At 31.9% G+C, this 26,443-nt stretch overlaps 2 protein-coding genes across 7 annotated transcripts in view; both read left to right on the top strand.

The window, feature by feature from the left end:
- The first annotated feature begins 943 nt into the window (after nucleotides 1-943).
- Nucleotides 944-8,661, top strand: LOC127701888 (carbohydrate sulfotransferase 14-like). Its single transcript, XM_052205860.1, has 2 exons — nucleotides 944-953; nucleotides 7,420-8,661. The coding sequence occupies exons 1-2, from the start codon at nucleotides 944-946 to the stop codon at nucleotides 8,478-8,480; spliced, it is 1,071 nt and encodes a 356-aa protein (XP_052061820.1). The 3' UTR covers nucleotides 8,481-8,661.
- Nucleotides 8,662-15,631: 6,970 nt separating this feature from the next.
- Nucleotides 15,632-26,443, top strand: part of LOC127700802 (nucleoprotein TPR-like) — a 39,026-nt gene continuing 28,214 nt past the window's right edge. For 5 of the 6 annotated variants that reach the window (XR_007981724.1, XM_052204463.1, XM_052204465.1 and 2 more), the window contains exons 1-4: nucleotides 15,632-16,469; nucleotides 21,966-22,049; nucleotides 23,357-23,431; nucleotides 25,162-25,236. Coding sequence is in view for 5 of the 6 variants with exons in the window: in XM_052204463.1 (XP_052060423.1) it covers nucleotides 15,679-16,469; nucleotides 21,966-22,049; nucleotides 23,357-23,431; nucleotides 25,162-25,236 (1,025 nt within the window). In the remaining variant the exon portion in view is untranslated. The remainder of the gene's footprint in view (nucleotides 16,470-21,965; nucleotides 22,050-23,356; nucleotides 23,432-25,161; nucleotides 25,237-26,443) is intronic. The other variant, XM_052204464.1, reaches the window with a different exon arrangement.

Here is a 26,443-nt window from a genome sequence, read left to right as displayed (position 1 = left end):
AAAAGCAAGGAAATTTTACAAAGCAATATTAGTGTTTTCAAACATGAATGATTGAAATCGCAATAATTAAAAAGTGCATTCATTATTTACTAATAAAGTGTAATCCAACATTGCATTAATTGATTTTGCATGCTTGTTGGTCATGAAAAATTCTTTGTTAAAAATTAATTAACTGAATCTAGATTTAAAGTATTGTAAATTCCTATTTTGTTACTTTGATATACCGTATAGCGGGTTATTTTCGCGGGTGTAAAATTTCATGATTTAGGGGCAACAAAGTATAAGAAAAATTTTGGCGGTTTTTATTTTGGTGGATTCTTAAATCCCAATTAAATATTTTGGGGGATACTGAAATTGTTGCATATAAAGTATTGAAAAATTGAGAAGCAAGTTAATTGATTTGTTTACCTAAATGACGTCTTATTCATTGATCTTGACCGGAACTTTGATGTACTCACTAATTAGGTTATAAAATTATCAAGACTGATTTACAACTCTTATGTTATTTGACACTAATTAGTAAGGGTAATTACCTGATAGAGTACCCTACTCATAATCTATTTGACACTAATTGATAAGGATATACACACGTGACAGTCATTTTATAAAATACATGTATGTTCAATGCCCTTTTTGTTTATGTTTTTAAAAATAACCAATACTGTTATTGACCTACCGACCGACGCTTTAGCTATTAGAAAGTAACAAAAGTATGCATTAATTTTTTCGCGGAATTTATTTTCGCGATTTTCTTTCATCCGCCAAAATAAGCGAAAATAAACCCCCCGCGAAAATTACCCGCTATACGGTAGTTATCTCTAGAGTTGTTCTTTTTGCTTTGTTGATAACCTATCAACAATCTTGCCTAAGATGTTTGGCTAGCAAGCAAATGTAAAACTATAAATCAAGTCAAGATGTTTAAGATGAGTTATGTATGAATTATATGGCTGAAGGTTTGACACCAACACAAAATTACATAAATTCAAGCAAAAACAGATAGAAAATTATGCAAAAAAAGTAAAATAACAAAAATACTGAACTCCATGGAAAAATCAAATGGCAAAATCAAAAGCTCAAACACATCAAACTAATGGAAAACATATTAAAAAAATAGTTGTGAGCTACCCAACACCTAGAGTTCAGTTACCATTCATATTTGTGTTGTCGGATGAATAACAAGGTGACTGAAAACCTTTGAATGACTTTATACACTTATAGACTTTTTATGAGGATATATCGACCTGAAAGAAATATACTGACCGAGGACGAAGTATTTCGGTAGATATATCCTTGTATCGATCTCATACAAAGGCTACAGTTGTAGTATTATTATTGTCAATAAGCCTGAAGTAGAGCAGCAATTCATTTGGTTGGTTCTTACAAAGATGTCAGAAATTCTAAAAATAACCATGCAATACTGTGGATTCATTTATTTTCGTGGGTATCAATTTTCCTGGATAGAGAAAAAAAGACGTTTCGTGGGATACGTAAATTCGTGGATCGCTGATTACAAAAAAAAAAAATCAGATACGTAATTCGTTGATTTCTTTTTGATTTAGGAGATCATATAACCAACCTCCTTGGTTTGATCAATAATAAAACAAACAAAAAAGAAGGAATTCATTGAAAAAGTTTTGAATTGTCAAAATCCTCGCTTGATCATTCTAGGTTAAAGTGTTCATTGAAAACTTCTATTACAATAATGGACGGAGACAACTAATTATTTGTTTGTTTTACAATTTATAAATTATTGTCGGAATTTTATAAGGCATTCAAAACTCTATGATTGAAAGCTCATTTCCCTAATCACTATATAATAAACAGTCATATAATTAGTGAAAGGTGTGAAAATAAATGTTCCTGTCATAAACAATATTACCTACGGGCAATATCCCCATATTTAATCCTATTGAGTTTTAATCACCAGTAAACCAAACTATGACACGGTAATTAACAACTTGCAGTTATTTTCCATGAACAGTTTTAATCAATTTTAAAAAGTAAATTATCAGTGATATTCGATATATTTATTATTGATTTAATCAAAATACTTGTATCTTCTTTCATTAAAAACACGTGTTATGTTACAATGTTTATCGCTAGGCAACACTATACTAGAACTGCATAACATAACCGGAAATAAACATCCGACTCCATACACATTTCTCGGGATTATTCTTCGTTGAATTCTTAAATTCGTGGTTCGCTGTGACCCACGAAACCCACGAAAATTGGTATACCAGGAATAAAAATGAATCCACAGTATCAGTTTTCTATCTGCTGTTTTCAGTATAGCTTTGAAAAAAGTGTCATTGCAAACAATATGTATTCTGGAAAATCTTTCATCGCATATGCTAAAAATTAGAAGTGCAGAATGCATAAATATTTAACTTGGAAGCATCGACCAAAAAAACTTTAAAACCCAGCATAAACTTGAGCCAAGAAATATATGGACACAAGAGTGAAAGTACTGTTACTATGCTAAATACCAAATATCAAATGATTGTTGTGCATTCATGTTGAGCGACATATCAGGGAAAATAGACAGTCTGACATACAGGGGTATACCAGTATAGCATTCTCTTTCTATGGAAAGATGTATACACCACATCGATGACAAGAATTATTTCTTGAGCTATAACGATGTGATTGACTTAAGCTGTTCTTTTTAAGATTATAGCTTTCATCGGATGAATTAGATTTGAGTTAACATGAAATTCAAATTAGGTGGATCGCTATATGAAATTAATTTTTCTGTCATCTAATCTCTGTTTTAATCTAGTGCGAATTTTTGTAATGCTCTTACATCTTTTTTGTCTAAATTTCGAGTTCATAAATAAGATAACAATAACAGTGATGCTCGAGACCAACATGTTCGAAAATCTAAAACTTATTCAAACAATGAAGAGCTTATAAACCCCAAAAGGACAGAAAGTATAGTCAAAACCGGGCAAGGAATCAGATCTTTCCACGAAGGAGGTATATTACTTAATCTAAAATAGTTTAAAAAATTTGTGTAACAGCAAATTTCGATAACAATATATCTGTATTTTAATGCCAGTACCGAATTACTGGCTACTGGGGTGGTGATACTTTCGGGGACTTACAGCCCACCATCAGAGGTATCGACCCAGTGGTAGTAATAACATTAACGGTACAAATTTTTATGGACTTCCCTTTTTAGAATTTGCCTTGGAGTTCGGTATTTTCGTTATACTTTTTTACTGCATCAGATGCGGATTTAGACAATAAATGCCTCTTCAGTGATACCCGAGGCCAAAAATATTTGAAAATCAAAAACTTTTAAAAAAATGAAGAGCTTATTAACCCAAAAAACCGGGCAAGGAATCAGAGCATTGCAAGTTGTGTTTATATTAACTAATGTTGCAACTACGACAGATATAACTGACCTTAGATGGTTTTATCTACTCTTTTAAAGTCTGCTTTTGGTCATATAAAAAGTATTTATCTATGTGTTTGTCTTTCATATGTTAGATTTCGAGCTTTACTGGCTGAGGTAAATGCAAAGACTAGCTTCAAGACGGAAGCACCAAACTTATAAAGATTCAATTATACTAAGTAGTTACTTTTTTGTGTAAATATTATCAGAGACATATAATTGTATTATATGTCTCTGATGTTATTGTAGTATGGTAGTTTAGATTCAGTCTTCATTTAACTTTGAAAAATGCATGATTATACTTAGGTAACATAATCAAAAGCCAACAGAAAATAACTTCTTACGAAGTTTTTCAATATAACAGGAACAACCGTATGCTATAATTTTCGTGGGCACTACACAGGTTTCTTGAATAATCTTCATCATATACGCTCGAGACCCAAAGTTCTGAGAGGCAAAAATATTATATGAATATGATTGCGAGCATAAAACTAAAAACTCAAAACCTTAGAAGTTCAATTTTGCCCAAGGAAGAATCAACCTTAGTTAACATTATACCTAAATTAATGCACTGGAAACTTACAAATAAATGAGAGGCAACTGTAGTTTACCGATGTTGAAATCCCCTAAATGCATTTTGACTTTAAGAGCTTGCAGCAACAACTCGTTTAATTTTTAAAAATTCGTCTGTTCCAGTATCAGACAAATATAACATAGCACCATTTTAAAATACAAACCATCAGGAACATATGTGTAACGCCAAAACTTCGATTTAGAACTATTGTTTGCCAGTTATTTATCTTAAAATGCGTCGTAAGTCTTCAGCTCTACACCACTTTAGATAATTTAATGTTAATAAACGTACATTATCTCACTTTGTTATATATGACAGGTCATTACTATTGAAGTCATATTTGTTGATAAGAAATTTAATAATGTATTGTAAGAAGGCAAGTGTGTTCATTACCACTATCGCTTCTATGATGATTATTATTCAAATATTTTTCATTGGTGATCATCATCAACCAAAATCAACACACAAAAGAGGAGAGTTATCTTATTCTTATAAAAATACGACAGGTAAGTTTCAATTAAAGAAAACTTCACGCAATTTCATGTAATGTGTAAATTAAAACGCAACAGAATACTTGATATCACTGACAAGGACTCAGTTTTTTCTAATGTTGAAACACTCAATTTATTTGAATTAAAATGCCTGTTCGGAGAATATCAAATGATTAGTCTATTTGCCAATACCCAAATTGATCCTGTAATTAGAGAACCAATTTTTTAGTTGTTGCCCGTAGAAAGTACTTACCATTTCATTAACAATGAAGAGCTAGCAAAAGAGCAAATTTTTCTGTGCGTAATGTGTGTAATTTTTTAAGTTTTTCAAATCTTTTTTAAAATCAATAGTTATTTTTCTTTTAAAAAGTCTAACGTTGGAATTAACAAAGGGAAACAACCTGTTTTAAAAGTGTAAAATTGGCAAGCATTCTATTTTTAGCACTAATTCGAATTTAGAAACACAACTGAAATAAGTCCAATGATGATGTATCCTTTTGACAATTTGCAAATATGAACTTCATAGGATATCTGCCACACTTTCAAACTTACCACTTTCTAAATAACTTAACATTGTAATGGCTCTTTCTAAATAACCAAAAATTGTATATTACAAACATGCAACTGTTGTTATTATCAGATAAGTCTTTCTGATAAAGACAACCGAATTTAAAACCACCTGTCTAAGGGGGATTGTTTTAAATCTCTTAATCTGTAGTTATTACTTCTTGTGTGAATTAAATATGCATTGGTGAATTAATAACTGAGAGAATATATGGAGATACAAATATTCGTGAGAAAAAGAAAGAGAAGTTTTGGAAAAAAAGATAGATCGAAATGAAAAATGAACACATAACATAAGACGTGTGATAAAAATACATGATTTATTTTTGTCAAGACAGTTTTCCTTTGAAAATTAACAAAATCTGTTTAAAATTAGTTGTTAATAAGAAGTTCTTGGGAAGGATTATTTTCATCACTTATACATGTAAGTGTCTGTTTTCCATCTGTTCACATCATATCGTATGAAATTTCTTTTGGTGAAATTTTACATCAGCCTATGCAAAACAATTATAGAAGGTTTTATGTCTATGTTGTGTTTTGCATACAGTAGTTTGTCTTTTTGTCGTTTTTCATTTTTTTTGCGATGGTGTTGTCAGTTTGTTATTGATTTGTGAGTTTGAATATTCCTAGGATATCTTTCGCCCCTCTTCTGTTTTATATTTTCATTCCGTTCTGTTTGAGCAAAAGTATATCATCGTCTAATGTATTGTCAATTTCTTATAGGTCAACATTTAAATTTCTTTATCTACATCTATATGATCAAACCTTGTCTATGATTGTAGAGAATATTGTTACACAGATGCAATCATGTATACACATTCATACGAAAAATTCTGTTTATTGGGTTTTAATCAAACGAAACTATAACCAATACAACGAATTATTATTCAATTTTCAAAATTCTTTCCTTCTGAAAATGCCAAATCAAATCTCATTCAAAAAATAAGAATTATTATTTGGAGGCCCGCAATAATTATTCTTCAGTAAGTGATGACTGGATGTGTAGCATACGTAAAGGCAGCGATGCCACATAGGTCTTCATTTATTCACATTAACATTAATTTAGCCCAACTGAATATACTCTGTTGAATTAATTTCGTTACGAAAAATTACTCATTTTAAAAGTGTTATTTTCATTTACTTGCATGCACTGGGTCGATAACACTGCTGTGGATTGTTAGTCTTAGAGGGTACTGACATGATTTATAACAGTTTTTTTTCTAAAATTCCCCGTTATGAGATTAAGAAATAACTAAAAATCTAAGATTTAAACCCTATCAGCCAAAATTGACCTGAGATGTATTAGGCTATTCATTTTAGATAACTTTTGGTCATATAGCTCTTAAAGTTTCTACACATTATACATCCCTGTCTTTTAAAAGTTTCTACACATTATACATCTCTGTCTTTTGTGTTTTGGTTTGAGCGTTCCTGATGAAGGTAAATCCAGAAAAGCGTCTCGGATGCACAAAATTGTATAGTTTTATTTTCAATTTCGTGCACATCAGATAAAGAGTAATAATCTCTTGACCAATGAACTTTATCTAACTTTCCAGGTTACTAAAAGTAAAAATTAAGAAAGACTGCTATTAAAATAGGTAAAAAGTAAAATAACAAACATACCGAACTCAGAGGAAAATTCTAAACGGAAAGTCTCTAAGCAAATGGCAAACTCAAAAGCTCAAACACATCAAACGTAAGGTAGAGACTCAAAATTTTGAATAACAATTACATAAACGTTTATAAACTCTAATCCGAAGCAGCATCACAAATTCAGAGAAAAGCGTCTAAGTTCAAATTGAATTGACATTTACATGCATGCTTTAGATGTTAACACATTTAGTTTTAATACATTTGTATATTTTATTATCTGGGGAAAGTGTAATATTTAAATCCTACCAACCCCGAAAGGGTTGTCTGCCGAGCGGATTGTACCTAAAGTGTGTGAGCATCGAAATCATATCGTCATTATCTTTCCAGTCGAAATTGTTTTATTTCAAACTTTTTAATGCCTTATTGCTCCAGAACTACGGTTTAATCGTCTTGGATAGAGAGTGGATCATTCTTGACATTTGACAGAGATATTGTGTAATAAAAACTGGCTGAAGTTTCTAAGTAAAATAAAGTTAACAAAAGTATCAATATTATTGTAAAATCTTCTTATTTTCCTGCGAAATAAAAAAAAAGTGTATTTAAATATTTGGTTCAGATCTATTTTGAATTATAAAGCATTAATAATTACCGTAGACAACATATAAATCAATAGAATTTCTGCTGTTTGATATTACATAAAACTACAACATCTAAAATAAAACATGATGTGTGCATCACTTATGCAAATGATTTGTTGCCATGTTGATTTAACTAACTTCTTGGTTTTTATTTCATAGACACTAGAAAAGCAAAAAGATTGGATTCAAAACCTTATAGCCAACGAATACATGTTTTGAAACAAGCTTGCAAGTCAAGACTATATCACCAAAAAGCGAAGTTGAAACAGACAAAAAAGAAATATCTTTTGTACAACAAACAAAACAACTTTCTATTTTGTTTTGTGCAGAAAGTTGGATGTACATTCTGGAAAAGAATTTTTCTGTCTCTAGAAAACAAGATGGATACGAATCTGACAGACTTGTCTCTAGTACATAAGATGGACTTGCCAATAATCTCCCGGGAGTACAGGGATGTAGATGTGAAAAATTTCTCTAAATCAGCGTTTTCAGTTTTGTTTGTTAGAGACCCTTATTCTAGACTCTTTTCTGGATATATTGACAAATTCTTATATCCAAATCCACATTACTGGAGTGTATATGGAGCAAAAATTATAAGAAAATACAGGAAGAATGCTTCATTAGAAAGTATGCAATGTGGATATGACGTCACATTTGCCGAGTTTGTAGAATATGTTGTAGATACTTATGATTACAAACCACGCCTTCTTGAGGATCATTTTAGTCCTATACATCAACATTGTAGACCATGTGAAATCGATTATAAAATAATAGGTAAAATGGAAACTTTTGGTGATGATGTGAATTATGTATTTGGTGAACTCAGGGACAAAAGTTTCCGACAGTTTAGTGTAAGACACAACTTCAGTGAAGAATTGCTTCAAATTGCGAACGATCTGCGTTATTATAAGAATCTCAACAAAACTTGTCTGAGAGAAGTTAATGTGTCTGAAAGGGTCTTAAAGACCTTATATCTTCGTGGATTTATAAGTAAAGACAAAATAGTCACCTGCAATATTTCGTCATTAACAGCTTCAAGTGTCAAGTATTATAGAAAAATATTATCTAGTAAAATAATAAAAGAAGAGAAGCGACAACAATTAGTAGCTCACTACAAATCTCTTGGAAAACCATTACTTGATAGAGTGAGATCATTTGTGAAACCAGACTGTTTAATGTTTGGATACAGTGAACGTCCAGACGATATATTTAATCATTAATAATTGTGTAACGGGTACATAAATGTAAAGGTCTTTCAGCTAATCTTAACGCTTTACTTTTAATGAAAACAAACGATAATAGAAAATACGTTGTCATTAAAGATATTGATTCACATATATACCTATTTTCGCAACTATTATTTCAAGATCATTATAGATATATTACATGCTAACAATAAAGTAGGAGAATCATTTGTATTTCATGCTGAAATATAACTCCGTTTGATATCGTAATGACACAATATAAATATAGTTATTGTTTTGTAAGCTCAGAGGACAAATTCTTCATCACAATTGTATGATTTAGACTGCTTTAATTAAGTCTCCCAAACGAAGTTTGGAAAGACTTAATGTTTTTTCTCAGTTCTTCTTCTTCTTCTTCTTCCGCCGCTTTTAAATTTGAACTTGTCCGCACCCGTTCTCCAAAACCGCTTGTCAGATTAACTTAGGGTTTCACAATATGTTAGACTAACATGTCTAGTGGTGCAATCAGGGTTTTGTTTGTGCAATGGGGTTTATAAAGGGGTACTTTGAGGGGCAAAAAGAAAAGAGGGTTTTACTATAGAACCCTATGGGATTTTATTTTTAAAAATTTTCAAATGATTATAAATTGAAAACTGTTTGTGATAGACACAATCTTTTTAATTGAAAATGTTCTAAATGATAAAGCCCATTAAATGAAATACAGGGTTAGTCCCCAGGGGTCACCCCCACCCCCTGCCATTTAAGAAAGTTCTAATACCTTGAAAATGGTCAAGATCCCCACCCCTAAACCATATATATTTTGGTTTGTCATGCTAAGATGGTTTGAATGATATACAGGGATAGTCCCCAGGGGTAATCCCGACCCCCTGCCATTTGAGAAAGTTCTAATATCTTGTAAATGATCGAGATCCCCACCCCTAAACCATATATATTCTGGTTTGTCATGATAAAGCACATCAAATGAAATACAGGGTTAGTCCCCAGGGGTCACCCCACCCCATGCCATTTAAAAAATATCTTATATCTTGTAAGTGGTCAAGATCCCCACCCATAAACCATATATATTCTGGTTTGTCATGCTAAGATGGTTTGAATGATATACAGGGTTAGTCCCCAGGGGTCATCCCGACCCCCTGCCATTTGAGAAAGTTCTAATATCTTGTAAATGGTCGATATCCCCATCCCTAAATCATATATATTCTGGTTAGTCATGATAAAGCACATCAAATGAAATACAGGGTTAGTCCCCAGGGGTCACCCCCACCCCATGCCATTTAAAAAAGTTCTAATATCTTGAAAGAGGTCAAGATCCCCACCCCTAAACCATATATACTCTGGTTTGTCATGCTAAGATGGTTTGAATGATATACAGGGTTAGTCCCAAGGGGTCATTCCGACCCCCTGCCATTTGAGAAAGTTCTAATATCTTGTAAATGGTCGAGATCCCCACCCCTAAACCATATATATTCTGGTTTGTCATGCTAAGATGGTTTGAATGATATACAGGGTTAGTCCCCAGGGGTCATCCCGACCCCCTGCCATTTGAGAAAGTTCTAATATCTTGTAAATGGTCGAGATCCCCACCCCTAAACCATATATATTTTGGTTTGTCATGCTAAGATGGTTTGAATGATATACAGGGTTAGTCCCCAGGGGTCATACCGACCCCCTGCTATTTGAAAAAGTTCTAATATCTTGTAAATGGTCGAGATCCCCACCCCTAAACCATATATATTCTGGTTTGTCATGATAAAGCACATCAAATGAAATACAGGGTTAGTCCCCAGGGGTCACCCCCACCCCATGCCATTTAAAAAAGTTCTTATATCTTGTAAGTGGTCAAGATCCCCACCCCTAAACCATATATATTCTGGTTTGTCATGCTAAGATGGTTTGAATGATATACAGGGTTAGTCCCCAGGGGTCATCCCGACCCCCTGCAATTTGAGAAAGTTCTAATATCTTGTAAATGGTCGAGATCCCCACCCCTAAACCATATATATTCTGGTTTGTCATGCCAAGATGATTTGAATGATATACAGGGTTAGTCCCCATGCATCACTAATGCATATAACTTTACTGGACCAAACCAATTTTCACTGGACTTCGCCCAATGTCAGGCGACCCTGGGAATTACGAATTATGGGAGCTTCGTTTGGGAGACTTCGTAACATCATCCTGTTACAATCATTTCTTGTTAAATACATATTTATCTAAATTTATATCGTTTTAATTAATAATATCTTCTCTCATGTAAATAGTGCAATATTCTATTTGTATGTAATTAAAATGACCTAATAGAGAATTCCAATAATATAACATTACTTGTCATAACCATACCATCTGAACGTATGTCGGCCTCATTACATTGATGCATGACGGAGGGGGAGGGGGGCATAAACTGCATGAGATTTTTTGTTCGTTGAATACACATTTAATAGAAGTTGAAATTATTATGACGTTTTGAAAGGCTATTTTAATGTTATGGTGTGACGCCTTTTACGATGTCATAACGCCAAAGCTATTTTTTTCTGCTGGACCTTGAGAGGAAATTTTACTCTAAACTTGGATACCCAGTAGAAAATAAATCTACAAACGATATCTGTAAAATTTCACAGACCCAAATTCCCGAAACGATAGAATTATACCATTCAGAAATTAAGGTCCATCAAATTTTACGGAGTTTAGTTTGTAGATTTATTTTATACACTCCGAAAGTAAAGGTTTTTGGAAAATCTGGGTTAAAGTTTGAAAAAAGAAGTAGATCATTGTCATCTCGGGTTGAAATGTATCTTATGTTTTCATTACTGTAGGAGATTTGGAAATATTTTGCACAAAAAAAAGGCACTAAATGGTAAGAGTTCGAAAACATGCAAACATTTCCAGCTGTCAGGGAAGATTTCATGGCAAAATTGAGTCTCAAAGTTAACAGGAAAATTTCCGAATGTAACAGGTTTACACAAGGCTTTTGTCGAGGGCAGAAATTCAGATTATTCATGCTTTATAAGACTTTTTCATCTTTTTTAAAATAAAATTATGAAGATGCATCTTCAAGATAAAAAAGAATGACACTTTACTAAATAGGTTGTTATTTTACTTCTTTAATTACAATGATGCATATGTTATAGAAATGGTTTTCTTATGAACATTAACGAAATTGATCACAACTTGTTTCTATAAAATGTTGACGTTTGACTTACTATACATATACATCTGAAAAAATCGGACATGTATGAAATGTTTCGCTGTAGTTTTGTTATGCAGGATTTCATTTTTATATTTTTGTGTCCCGCCTATGACAGGAGAGGGATTGAGGTACATATTAAAAAACTTCGGAATATTCCACATATTTTATGATACAAGAGATTGGTTTACACAATTATACAATTTATGCAGGGCGTTTTTGAGAAAATTTTAACTGTGCAAATACTTAAGTGTCGCCCGCCACAACATTCGTCTTAAGCGAGACTTAAAGTGATACTCAAAATGCGATCTTTACTCAACCACTATAATATAGCTTTAAAATCTTCTTTTAACTCTGTCAAGTAAAGAGCAGTCTTAATGCAAGAACAACTATAAAATCATCATGCCTTCTTAAGACTTAATTTACATGTATTTTTTTTTTAAGTAACAGGTACTCACGGATTTTAATGACCTTTCAATGCAGTTAGAGCATGGAACATACACATATTAAAAAGCAGCATGTAAATTTTATTCTATGGTTTTGGCTTGTTATCTATTTCTCGCACGAAGAGATATTTCTTGTATCGCACTGCACAGAGTATGATACGAAAAATGCGTATATTTGATTGGCCTATCCAGCATCATGAAGCGATATTGTGATATTACCATTGGCTATTCGTTAGGTCATTGATGAATCTCAAAGGTCAAAACGATGTACATTTCATTCAAGGCAACGGTTATTATATACAAAACAATCATACTTTTCACCTGAAAATCTTATTTTTGTCAAATTATTCATATTCTGAAGCGTACACAAAGTTTTAAAATGTCTGATGATAAAATTTGACGCCTGAACAGGACATATGACGTCATACTGGTATGTGCAAGCGACTAGTTCAACGAGACGCGGACTTTTTTTTATTTAACACAAAAAGACTGTTTATCCTAAGGGAAATAGGTTTAACAACTCGTGAGAATTGGATACCGCTTGATATCAGCTCTCTTTATTTGATTTAAATAGTAATAATAAACTCGCCGAAGACAAGGTCTTTAACTTCGTACTTTATTTTCCCCCCTTTTTTTTACTTTTTTTATTCGAGCGTCACCGATGAGTCTTTTGGTGTACACAATTTTAATCCTGGTATCTATGATGAGTTTTTTATAACTAGATTTAAATTTAATAACTCGAGTTGATATCAAGCGCCATCCAATTCTCAATCGTTATGAAACCTATCATTATTTCGAAATTCCAACATGAAACTCAATATCCAGAAAATACAGTACATTTTTTTAGAATACATGTCAATATCGCAAATAAGTATAGCAATTTGTACTAAAAACTATTCTTGCTCCATATTCTATGATATTTTTTTAATACTGATAAGTTTTTGTCACTAAAATTCCGTTTTAATGATATCAGATTTGAATGGGGTCGCCAGATTCGTTTTTTTGAGAAAATTTAATGTGTCGTTTTGACTGCATTTTCATCGAAATTCTATAATGTCCTATATTTTTTCTATGTTGCATACACATGATGAATGCACTTCAATGACCTCCTATGATTGTATTTAATACCTGATAAAATGATATGTAATTATAGATAAATAGTTAAAGAGAGAATGAATAAATGGTATCGTTAAAAAAAATAAGCATGTAAAATAAAGAATAATGGAATCTGCAAAGTTCATTGAAAAAATTGTCATGAAAGATAAACCTAATCAGTCGTATGTTAGGTAAGATATATGTGCATTAGCGATCCTATGACAATGAAAATATAGGCGGGGATTGTGAAAATTAGATAATAAATAGAAATACATGATTTTTATAATTTTCAAGCATTTAGAAATTACTGGATATTGACAAAAAGTACGGTGTATGGTTTTATAAGTCTTGGTAATCTTAATTAAAAATTGAGCACCGCATTTAACAAAACTTCATATGCTTTTAATAGCCGGTTCCGTTAGGTTCATACGTCGAGATACGTGCGTTAGTTATTTTATTGGAAATCTCTTATAGTAAACTCATCATAGATACAAGGCTTAGAATTTTGTACGCCAGAAGAGCGTTTCGTCTACAAAAGACTCATCAGTGATGATCGAATAAAAAAAGTTTAAGGCCAAGTAAAGTACGAAGTTGAAAAGCATTGACGACTCAATATTCCGAAAGGTTTTGCTAAATACAGCTTAGGTAATCTATTCCTAATAAACAACCATTAAATGACTTTGTCAGTGTAAATTAAAAATACTTTTTTATATTAGAATTGCGGCAAAAAATGTTCAACGTTTGTCGAAAGTGATACAAAGTTTTTAAAATAGCGTCGCATTCTTATTATTTGTGCAAACGAGTTGTGGTGCAAAAACACATATTTTGTACAAGCAGATATCTCTCGTCGCCTCAAATAAAGATTGACCACCCGATCTTGATTATGAATAATTCTCTGAGTTCAACCGAGAGGGAGACGGTTGTAAAATTTCGCTAAGTATGCTTTCATAACGTTATATCATTAAACAATTATCATAGATGATTATGACCATTGCTTATTGAATTATAACATTTAGGATGTTAAGGTAACGATCATTAGATTTCTTAGTAGGGTGGAAATGTATATGTTATGGCCTGGTTGGAACTGAAAATGGAAAATGTTGCCGAAGACAGGATGCAAATGAATATTCTGCCTTACAAAACGGATGTTTTTTTTTTTAGAAAATCGAAATAAATCGAAATAAATTTGTGTACGAAATAATTAAGCCTGCTTATTATTGTGTGGAACGGAATACTCAGTCCACAGAAACTCCTTTAAAAAATCAAAGATTGTACCCTAAACTTTCGCATACACAACACAATGTTACCAAAACACCGCCGAGGTATTTTACACACACTAAAAAAAACACTCAAATAATGTTTAATTTTGAATTTCCCTATCATTGTAAACTAATTAGGGGAAATGTAGAGACAAAACACACCGATAGAGTGAAGTAACAGTAGTAAATCACCGGCTTCCGATGCATGATCTCTGATTCTTATCTTCGATAGGATGCATAAAAGGAAATTGACAAATTGTGATTTCGAAAAATCAAAAAGCTAAAAAAAATAAACAGTAAGTACATTATATGTTACGATATTTTAAGGAAAAATAAAATGACAAGCTGTGAAAGCAAAAGTGGTAGTATCTCATAAGTACGTAGGAAAACGAAATTTGGCAAACATTGCTTATCCAAGTCTAAACCTTTATTTACCATCGATTTTTATATGAAAATATATATTAAAGTAAATGCTTTAAGTTTATAAACTCTTCTCCTCCTTAAAAAGACAGAGATCTTCTTGTGTTTGATCAATCTTAATCATAAAAAAACCCTGAAAAATAAACTGTACTTGTACCAACTAGTACCATAAGCAACATTTAATGATATAAAATATTACCAACAAATTATTTGAAAATACCAGCTGCAATTCGGGTATGAATCTTAGCCAACAATAAAAAAGGCTGATAACCTTTTTGGAAACTTTAAAGGTAACAAACACCCTTTGTATATTTGTAATTTTGTTTAGGAAGAGCTACCTCCCATTAGACACATACATATATCATCCTATTCTATTTAGATGTAGAATGCAGATCATTACCAATTCGATATCTGTATAACAGATGTTTAGTATATTATATGAATAAGCCAATGTGCCAATTTTCATTGATTATTTAAGAAATTAATATGTTTCATTGTAATAGATATAAAATGACGTTGTTTACAATATGTAATTGTCGGTAAATGAGAAAATCCATAAATTACCATTGTTCATTTTTTGTTTCTCTCTAAAACTTTCAATTCTTAAAATATATATATATATATATTTCCAATAGACAACTGATGGTAATACTGACACATAAACCACTCTTTGATATCTATACAGAACTTTATCAACAGTTTAATAAGTATTAACAATATCGAAAAAATAACTTTTGTGTATACCAGAATTCACATCCGGTGACGCGATCAAAATTGATTTCATAAACAACCTGTATTGTGCGATTATTATGGCTCAGGCTTCTACACAGATTTGTCGCCTGTGTACCCAGAACAGTGGTGTTTATTACTGTTATGAATGTCAAAATGTATTATGTACAATATGCCGAGAACGACACGATTTGGTCCAAACTACAAGTGGGCATACGATTACAAATACCAGCACCATAGACATTGCAGATTTCAGTAAGACGTCCAAATGTCGTACACACGATAAAGAATTTGTTTACATCTGCGAAATGTGCAATGATTTTATTTGCTCTAAATGTGTAATATCAACACACAAAGATCATTCATTCTTGGAAATTGCTGGAGTGGTGTCAGAGGAAAGAGAAAAAGCCAAACGACAAATTACTGATTTAAGCGCCAAAGTTGATGCAATACCAATCATCCAGGATAAAGTGAGAGGCTACATCGACCAACTCCATGTTGATAGCAAAAACTGCATTGTGACCATAGATTCTGTCTGTGTAGATCTACAGACCTTTATCGAAACAAAAAAGAATATAAAAGTAACAGAAGTCGAAGATTATGAAATCTTGGAGCATCAGAGCTACGAAGCATTCATGAAAAATAATGAGCTGACACATAAACGATACACGCAAATAAAATCCGAATTAGAGAATCTACTTTTTGAAAAACATGACAACACATTTCACTCATGTTATGGAGTAATTGACATCGATATTCAAACTTTAGTAAATATACCCGCCGAACCATTAATGACACAAGTACAGTCTTTTGAAAATAAAATGTTGTATAAAGAAATCACAGAATATATGGAATCAAAAGTTGACCACAGGTAAATTCATTTTTTTTCATAAATTTCTTTTTAACAAGTTCCCATTTAATCTACTAATAACTATAATATACTAGATTATGGAGTGTGTGTCCGAGCGAGAACTTCTCTAGTTCATTACTTTAGGAATATTTATCAAAAAGTAGTATTTCAATATTCAGCCCCATTCTACTATTTAGTCAGACGTCAGTCGCTACCCTAATATACCCTTTCTTTTTCGGGTAATTAATACGGATAGCGTTTGACATCTTTAGCCGAACAGATTTATTATTTTTACATAATTCAATTCATTGTATGCTGGTTCATATTCTGGACGCCAGTCTTTGCTCCTTTCTAATATAATTCACAAACAAAAAACAAATAGGAAGCTTAGAAATGGAAAAATATTAAATACTAAACTCGTTCAAAGGGTATCTACACGTCTCAATCTTCAAAATCGCTTATCTAAAAATACTACCATCGCTAACATTTTTAACAATAAAAATCGTGGTTACCCTTCTATCGATAAGTGTCATGCCAAAAAATGATTTACATGTCCCCGTCTTTCCACCAACAATACGGTAAGGTCCACGTTTAATGGTCGCACATTTTCTTTAAATTTTGAAACTGATATAACTTGAAAAACAAACAGTATAATTTATTTACTCACATGAAACAAACCGGGATGCGGTATTCAGTACGTAGGTGAAACTGGACGATATTTATCTAAACGCACTCAAGAACATCTGTATCGTTTTAAAAGACCCAATAAATTCAAAAGTATCATTTATCAACACCTTAAGAAGCACAATCATCCTATTAAATATTTAGCAGTTCAACCTTTAGAAGTAGTAAATAAGCAGCCTGGTGAATCTCATTCAAAGTTTGTACGATCGCGGAAAATAATTGAATTAAATTGGATTAAAAAATTACAGACAGTCTACCCTCTCGGTCTTAATGATAATATCATGGGAATTGGTAATATATCAAGAACCGATTCTGTTAACATTTTGGATATAGTTTCTAAAACTGTTCGTAAAAACCGTTCTCATGGTCGTAGAAAAAATCGCAATCAAAGAAAATTTCGGACCAATCATACCAATATTTCGGACCTAATTTCTATTTCAAAAAACAACGGCAGACATTATCTGTTAACAAAGCTCTGTTCATTACCGGTTAATAAGTTAAATAAAATTTTAGAGGATTGCAACACAATTTCATATAGCAGTCCTAAGTATGAAATCGTTCAAATTATAATGGCATATTGTTATTCTAAACTGTTTCCCAAAATTGATCGCCCTGAAGATCATAAAAAACAGTTTATTAAAATAAAGTATGTCAATAAAGGTTTTGATTTTGTAAATATTGCCGGTATTTTTAACGACCATTCTGTTAAAGAACAAATTCCGGGATATTTTGATAATACTGAGCTCCCTCTTATTTGTTATATTTACAAGAAATCTACCCGGAAATTTGTGTTTAATTATAGCCAATTGTGTAAAGATGTTAATATCAGTGAAAATACACCTACTTCATCTAATTGCAGTAATTCCGAATACATTTATGGACCCATTTCCCATGTTATAACAGGAGATCTTAACATCGTTCAAGACCGAGAGTTAAAATCATTCCTCAGTAAAGGACCTAACTATCGTCCCCCGTCAATTATTAATTGGAATGAGTGTCGTAATATCATCCACGACTCACTCCATACTTACTGTTTGAAATGGATAAAACGGGAAAAAGCTGACAAAAAATCTTTGGACTCTTTTATTAAATCAGTAATGAACATAGTTGATATACGTATTCAACATTTTAAAGAACATTTTACTCTTAACAATAACCACAATAAATCTATTTCTCGTATCAAACATAAACTAAAAGAACTAGCCAAGGAATTTGTTTTTGTCCCGGCCGATAAAGCTGCTAATAATATTATTATTGTTTGACGTAAATTTTACATTGAGGTTCTGAAAAAAGAAATCATCAATTCACCAACATTCCAACTGACTCCATTTTCAGAAAACGACATCTGTAACAAACATAAACTTTTAGCTTCCGCTTTACAAGCAGAACCAAATACAATGAAAGTCCCAACTATGTATTGGCTTCCGAAGCTACACAAAACACCTTACAAATATAGATTCATTTCGTCTTCAAGCCATTGTTCCACTACTAAATTGTCTATTCTTCTTACCAGTACACTTGGTACAATCAAAAACCTGATAATAAATTGTTCAAATAAGGCATTCGAAAAAAGTTGAATTAATTACTTTTGGAGTGTCAAGAACTCGTTGGAAGTACTTGATAAATTGCATGCATATATTGGTGATTTTGAATCTGTTCAAAGTTTTGATTTTTCTACCCTATATACCACATTGCCTCACATTCTCATTAAGAAAAAATTCACACACCTAATTAAATGGGCATTTAAAAAGTCAGAATGTGAATATATATGTTCAAACTCTTTTAGGTCATTTTTTAGTAGCAATAAACAAAAAAACTATGTCAATTGGACATGCTTTGATACTATATATGCCCTTGAATTTTTACTAGATAACATTTTTGTTCGCTTTGGAGATTCCGTATATCGTCAGGTTATCGGAATTCCAATGGGGACTAACTGTGCACCACTTATTGCGGATCTTTTTTTGTATTGCTATGAGTTACAATTTATGACAAAAATCAGTAAAGACCCATCGAAACAACATCTGGTACACAAATTTAATAATACTTTTAGATATTTGGATGATATTTTGGCTCTCAATAATGACGACTTCAGTATGTATACTAAAGAAATTTATCCTGTTGAACTTACTTTAAATAAAGCTAATACTAACAATGACCACTGCCCTTTCCTCGATCATGATATCTATATCATTAACGGAAAGCTTAATACTAAAATATATGATAAAAGAGATGATTTTTCATTTCCTATCGTTAATTATCCATTTTTAGATGGTGACGTTCCCTTGTCACCATCTTACGGTGTTTATATATCTCAACTTGTACGATTCGCTCGTGTATGTAACAATGTTTTAGATTTTAACGAGAGAAATTTATGTATTACTGAAAAATTATTACACCAGGGTTTTCGATATCACAAACTAGTCAAAACATTTACTAAATTTTATCATCGGTATAAGGACATCATTCGTAAATATAGCTCAACATGCAGACTTCTTATACGTTCAGGTATTTCACATCCAATTTTTTATGGAAATATTCTTTATAAAGCACAAAAATGTCAGTATTCACCTCTGAAGCTAACAAAACCTTTAAATAGACTTATTAAGAAGGGATATAGTTACGATACTGTTGTCAGGTCATTAAAGATTGCATATTTTGGCGTTAATATTGATTCACTTATAGGGTCTTTGCATCGGCACTAAACACATTTATTTAAAAACCAGTTGTTGGCATGACACGGGTTATGTTCTTCTCATATATGTTATGATGGTATGATACTAAACCCCTAACGGGAAGGATTGTGCCTGATATTCATATGATGAAGACATAATCTTTCAATCAGTTTAATTGAAGTCTGGAGCTGGCATGTCAGTTAACTGCTAGTAGTCTGTTGTTATTTATGTATTATTGTCATTTTGTTTATTTTCTTTGGTTACATCTTCTGACATCAGACTCGGACTTCTCTTGAACTGAATTTTAATGTGCGTATTGTTATGCGTTTACTTTTCTACATTGGCTAGAGGTATAGGGGGAGGGTTGAGATCTCATAAACATGTTTAACCCCGCCGCATTTTTGCGCCTGTCCCAAGTCAGGAGCCTCTAGCCTTTGTCAGTCTTGTATTATTTTTAATTTTAGTTTCTTGTGTACAATTTGGAGTTTAGTATGGCGTTCATTATCACTGAACTAGAAAATATATTTGTTTAGGGGCCAGCTGAAGGACGCCTCCGGGTGCGGGAATTTCTCGCTGCATTGAAGACCTGTTGGTGACCTTCTGCTGTTGTCTGTTCTATGGTCGGGTTGTTGTCTCTTTGACACATTCCCCATTTCCATTCTCAATTTTATGATGGTATGATACTAAACCCCTAACGGGAATGATTGTGCCTGATATTCATATGATGAAGACATAATCTTTCAATCAGTTTAATTGAAGTCTGGAGCTGGCATGTCAGTTAACTGCTAGTAGTCTGTTGTTATTTATGTAGTATTGTCATTTTGTTTATTTTCTTTGGTTACATCTTCTGACATCAGACACGGACTTCTCTTGAACTGAATTTTAATGTGCGTATTGTTATGCGTTTACTTTTCTACATTGGCTAGAGGTATAGGGGGAGGGTTGAGATCTCATAAACATGTTTAACCCCGCCGCATTTTTGCGCCTGTCCCAAGTCAGGAGCCTCTAGCCTTTGTTAGTCTTGTATTATTTTTAATTTTAGTTTCTTGTGTACAATTTGGAGTTTAGTATGGCGTTCATTATCACTGAACTAGTATATATATTTGTTGAAGCACGCCTCCGGGTGCGGGAATTTCTCGCTGCATTGAAGACCTGTTGGTGGCCTTCTGCTGTTGTCTGTTCTGTGGTCGGGTTGTTGTCTCTTTGACACATTCCCCATTTCCATTCTCAATTTTATACTTACCAATTTAGTAACTTTTTGAACTATAAAACAATGTAGTATTTCATGAAGACAACGATTAGAAATTATTTATTTAATTCGCACAAGACATTCTTGATGTTTACTCAATACGACTCATCTTCATATATAAAACTCATAATAACCAATGCAATATTTAGCCACTTGATATCAAAGGATGATGATTTAAACAACTATAGATCACCATACGTCATTTAACAATGAGCAAAACCCATACTGTATAGTAAACTATAAAGGCCCCAGGCAAGACAAAATGTTCAACAACTAAAATGAGAAAGTCAGCGGCCTGCTTTATACTAAAAAAAATTAGAAAGCAGCAAATATGACAAATAGTGAACAACGACGAACACTAAGCGCAAAGTACCGATCTATTGTTTCTCGCATTTATTTTAATTTAATCCAAAACAATTTTAATCTATATATATATATATATATCTATGTTTTCATGCTTAATCTATCTTTACACATCCAACGGATTTAGTGTAAAGGCGTCACAAACAGTCTGAGAAAACATAATATGTGCAATATAAAGCTATAAGTATCCACATGATGTAGGATCAAACGTGCTCTAAGCTGTATAACATTACATATTTAGTATTGGTTTAATCTATTAAAAGCAAAACCAACGGTAATACCGATAAAAACAATATTCAAAGATCTTTCTACACTGTTAACTTTATAACCTTGAAAAGGTGTATTCAAATGACCAATAAGTTTTCGTGGAATTTATATTTGAAGGTAAGAAACCTCGATTCTTTATAAAAAAAAAATAATTTCATAATATCAATTAATCAGAACATATAAATGCAGTTATTTCACATAATCTAACAATAGTAAATTCGAAACCTGTATTGAGCTGTCATTTGAACACTATTGAAATAATTATTTCATGTTTGAAAGCTTGTGTCGGATGTGTCCAGTTCATCAAAAGAGAATTGACAAGATACTGAAAGAAAACGAGAGTTTGAAAGTAAATATTCAAAGGTAAGACGCTTGAACGATAAAATGCTGAAAACGTTTTTAACAGAATTTTTACTCTCTTTGGTTTGCTTTGATTTGTCTGATTCTTTAATTTTATATATTTTGATGACTACTTGTGTTTCGTCTTTTTTTCTTTTGGCCCTAATGTTGTTTGTACTTCCCGATTAAAATCTAATTATGAAAAAATAATATCTACTCTGTGAATAGCTATTTCAAAACTCACCAAAGATTCCAGGCTTATGATTTAGTACAACGGACACGTGTTATGTGACAAGATCTTCCTGCCAGACTGATACGGACCTAGTCCTATTTCACTGGTAACACCCCGTAACAGACACACAAGGTGGTGGGGTCAAATCAAGACAAAAATAGCTTACCGGTGTTCAAATATCGTGACTAAATTAATAAGAGACAAATCGAGGTAACAAACAACAAAATCTTAAGGAATCGTAAAAACCCAAAAAGCACCAAGACCGCGTGCATCGATACGAAACCAATCTCACGTGGGAACAAACCCCATTACATTTTCTTTCGTAATCATCGTTGTATGTAAGATTTTAAAAAAATGGATAAAACTTAATCTGTCATCTTGCATTTTTGAATTTTCATTTACATACTATTAGGTTCTCAAAGGAAATTTAACTAAGTTTGAAATTTAACCCTAAGACAAAAAGTCAGAAATATAATATAAACTTAGGAAAACATCTATAAACACTGTATAGCATCACCACCAGGTAAAGGTACACCCGAAGCGGTGGAAAAAAAAACAAATTCTCCTTATTTCTATTAGATTCTATACGCTTTGGCGACAAGTAAAGTTTTGTGATACTGATTCCTAATAATGTAGCTACTATTTAAGGCTGATTATGATCCTTAATTTGCTTTCTCTCTCTTCATATTTTCAGAATTTGACCGGGTGGTACCTATTCAAAGAAGCATGAAACTTGTTAAAATACATTAATCCTTCAACTATTCATTTGACGTTTTCGTAGAACAAAGTTATATCATATCTAAGCATGAAAAACACTGTATTTTGAAATAACCTAGTGTTTATAGAGAAATTCCTGTAAATAAAGCTGATACACTGTACAGCGAATAGGTTCTTACTGTACGAGGAATAGAAAAAATACTTTTTACTACCATTGTTTCTTTGTTTCGGGGCTACCTATACACGATGGTGATACTACACAGCAATAAATACCATTTAACATGCTTCAAATCAGCATTTCAATTGTACTCATGTTATAGCAATTCATTTAAATTTGGAAAACGTTCACATTTAAATATGCACATGTAATATTATTCATTAGGTACACAAAACAGATGATACAAAAGGAAGATGAAAATAGAAGACTGAAATTAGAAAATGAATGTCTAAAGGCTAAGTATGGATTATTATCAAAAGTTTGTCTTTCTGATTTAAATATTCCGTTCGTAAAACTCTGAAAACTGTTCTCGACACTGACCATCAAATTAAACTATATATTAATTGTTTCATCAGAGTGTAGTAATCGAAAATTTCCGGTAAAATAAGGGTTTCTTTTTGACTTTTTGAACATTAACAGTGAGAATTCATTTTTGTATTATTTCACATTAACTTAAGAAAATACCTGTTAATAACAAGGCTTTGCTACTCTGTTTTGGCCTCTTTCATGCGGAGACATTTATTGTCGAAATATGTATTTGGCATATTTGCACTATGGTCACATACAAGGAAAATACATTAAATTCGAATATTGAGTACTGCAATTTAGTTTTTTGTCTTAGTCATAATAGCTTGAAAGACTAGCTATCAAAAACAGATATTTACTACTCTCTGTTTAGTAAATTCACATCTCTTTTTCTTGGGTTGATTATATAAATAAATAAATAAATAAATAAATAAATAAATAAATAAATAAATAAATAAATAAAATTATTTATTCAACGAATGTAACGCATTTAACAATGACATGTTAATCTTCCATGAGGCCATCAAAAACTATTAATACAAAAATAAAAAAAAATAAAAATAAAATAAAATACATAATACAGTTATAAAAAGCAGCTTAGATATTGAATAAGCACATATGCATTCAATAGAAGAAAAACATACATTAGATTCAGGTATCTTCATTCTGTACAGTTAAAAAATAGTTTGAACATTTGATCTTAAATGTATTTATTTCTTTAATATTATTTGGCAAATTATTCCAGGTTATAAGACCAGAATATTCAAATGTTATTTTAAGAAAAGTCAGAATTAGGTCTTGGTTCACGAAGAAGTCCTGATGTTGTCGACCTGAGCGAATAATTATAAAGATCAGTACAAGCAGTAAATTTATTAGTTAAATAATCAGGTGCTAGACCATTCATACATTTAAACATTAAGTCAGCTTGAAAATATTGTATCCTCGTAAATATAGTCATCCATTCAAGCTTTTTAAACATTAAAGTTGATAGATAATTAAAAGAAATAGATAAAACTAATCTTGCAGCACGTTTTTGGAGCTCATGAATCCTTTCCAGATTACAATTTGTGGTAAGACCCTATACTGTACAACAGTAGTCAATAATGGGTAATATATAGCTATTGTAAAAAAGAATAAGACCCTTTAATGGTAAATAATGTTTCAACCCTTTCAACGGGTATATTCAAAATTATCAATTTGATTTGACCATGACAGATATTTACCAATATGGATTCCAACATTATCTAAAGCGATATTATCTTGTGATAAAACACATAAACATTAGTTGCAGATTTCCAGTTTTCTGTCTGATCCAACAAGCATACATTTTGATTTCTTGTTATTTGTCATCATATCATTTTCTTTACATTATTTAATAACATTTTTAAGTCTTTATTAAGACATATATTTAAATTTACAATATATTAAGAAGACAAATGCAGAGTTGTATCATCAGCATATAGATTAGACGCTGTATATTCTAAAGTATTCAGAGCTTGACACAGTGCATAGACACTATAACCTTTTTAACTTGTACTTGTTTATTTGAAAATGCTCCAAATAAGCAAACCAACTGTTCAAATAAACAATTTCCGTGTATAAAAATCTCATTAATTTAGAAAGTATTTACATTATAAAAACTTACAAGTAATATTATTAAATAGGTGTACCAAACAGATAACACAAAAGAATGAGGAAATCAGGAGCATGAAAGGGGAAATTGAATGTCTTATGGCTAGGTATGGATTAAAAACTAAATTCGACAATTTTTTGTTTAAACACCATTTTCGTTGAAAGGAGAAAGTCAAAAAAACCTTGACAACACCATGGCAAAAAAGAAAAACAATATATGTATACATGTACATATGCTCGTTCAGATGTATTTATGAGTGTTCTAGTTGAAGGACCCGTTGTTTGTGTATTGAAACTCTTTACCTAAAATTGCTTTTGAAACAGTTTGTCCAATGTAATTTTTTAAGAAATACATATGAATACGTTAACAATATTGTAACGTGACCGAGGGGAGGAACGACATCGACACAGACGGACGGACATAGCCATCTATGGCACGACAATGTATCCTGTGGTAAATTCCATTAACTAAATAATACGATATATATTTACAAGTTTATTCACAAATGTACATTACTTCAGACTTATTGACAAAGTTAGATTACAAAGTTTAAACATATAAACTTTAAATACAAGTCCTCAAGAATCTATACTGATTCAAGACTTAAGGAATACACATCCTTTCAGTATCACAGCTGATACACAATCTGCCAGTCTCTGACCAACTGACTTTTATCATAGAGTTTAATTACTGCATCTCTAGACAAACAAATAGGCATAACTAATTTTATTACCCTACACCCCAAGACATTGCTACTTGTCTTAATTACATCTGACAGTTCAACTTTAACTGCAGATAATAAAACTAGCCATTTGTCAAATTAGCCTTGCGTCATTAATTTTCTCTGTACACAAATAAACAGTTATAAAGCCAATTTAACCAGAGGTCAATATTTACAAAACATTAAAATATTACATCCCACCGCTGCCACCAAAAATTGTAACGTGACCTAGGGGAGGTCAACACTGACACAGACTGACGACATAGCCATACTATGGCACGACAATGTATCCTGTGGTAAATTCCATTAACTAAATAATACGATATATATTTACAAGTTTATTCACAAATGTACATTACTTCAGACTTATTGACAAAATTAGATTACAAAGTTTAAACATATAAACTTTAAATACAAGTCCTCAAGAATCTATACTGATTCAAGACTTAAGGAATACACATCCTTTCAGTATCACAGCTGATACACAATCTGCCAGTCTCTGACCAACTGACCTTTATCATAGAGTTTAATTACTGCATCTCTAGACAAACAAATAGGCATAACTAATTTTATTACCCTACACCCCAAGACA

This window comes from Mytilus californianus, unplaced genomic scaffold (genome assembly GCF_021869535.1).
Source record: "Mytilus californianus isolate M0D057914Y unplaced genomic scaffold, xbMytCali1.0.p SCAF_5, whole genome shotgun sequence".
NCBI classification, from domain to species: domain Eukaryota; kingdom Metazoa; phylum Mollusca; class Bivalvia; order Mytilida; family Mytilidae; genus Mytilus; species Mytilus californianus.
Note: the sequence above shows the minus strand (reverse complement) of the source record. Positions and strands in the feature narration are given on the sequence as shown.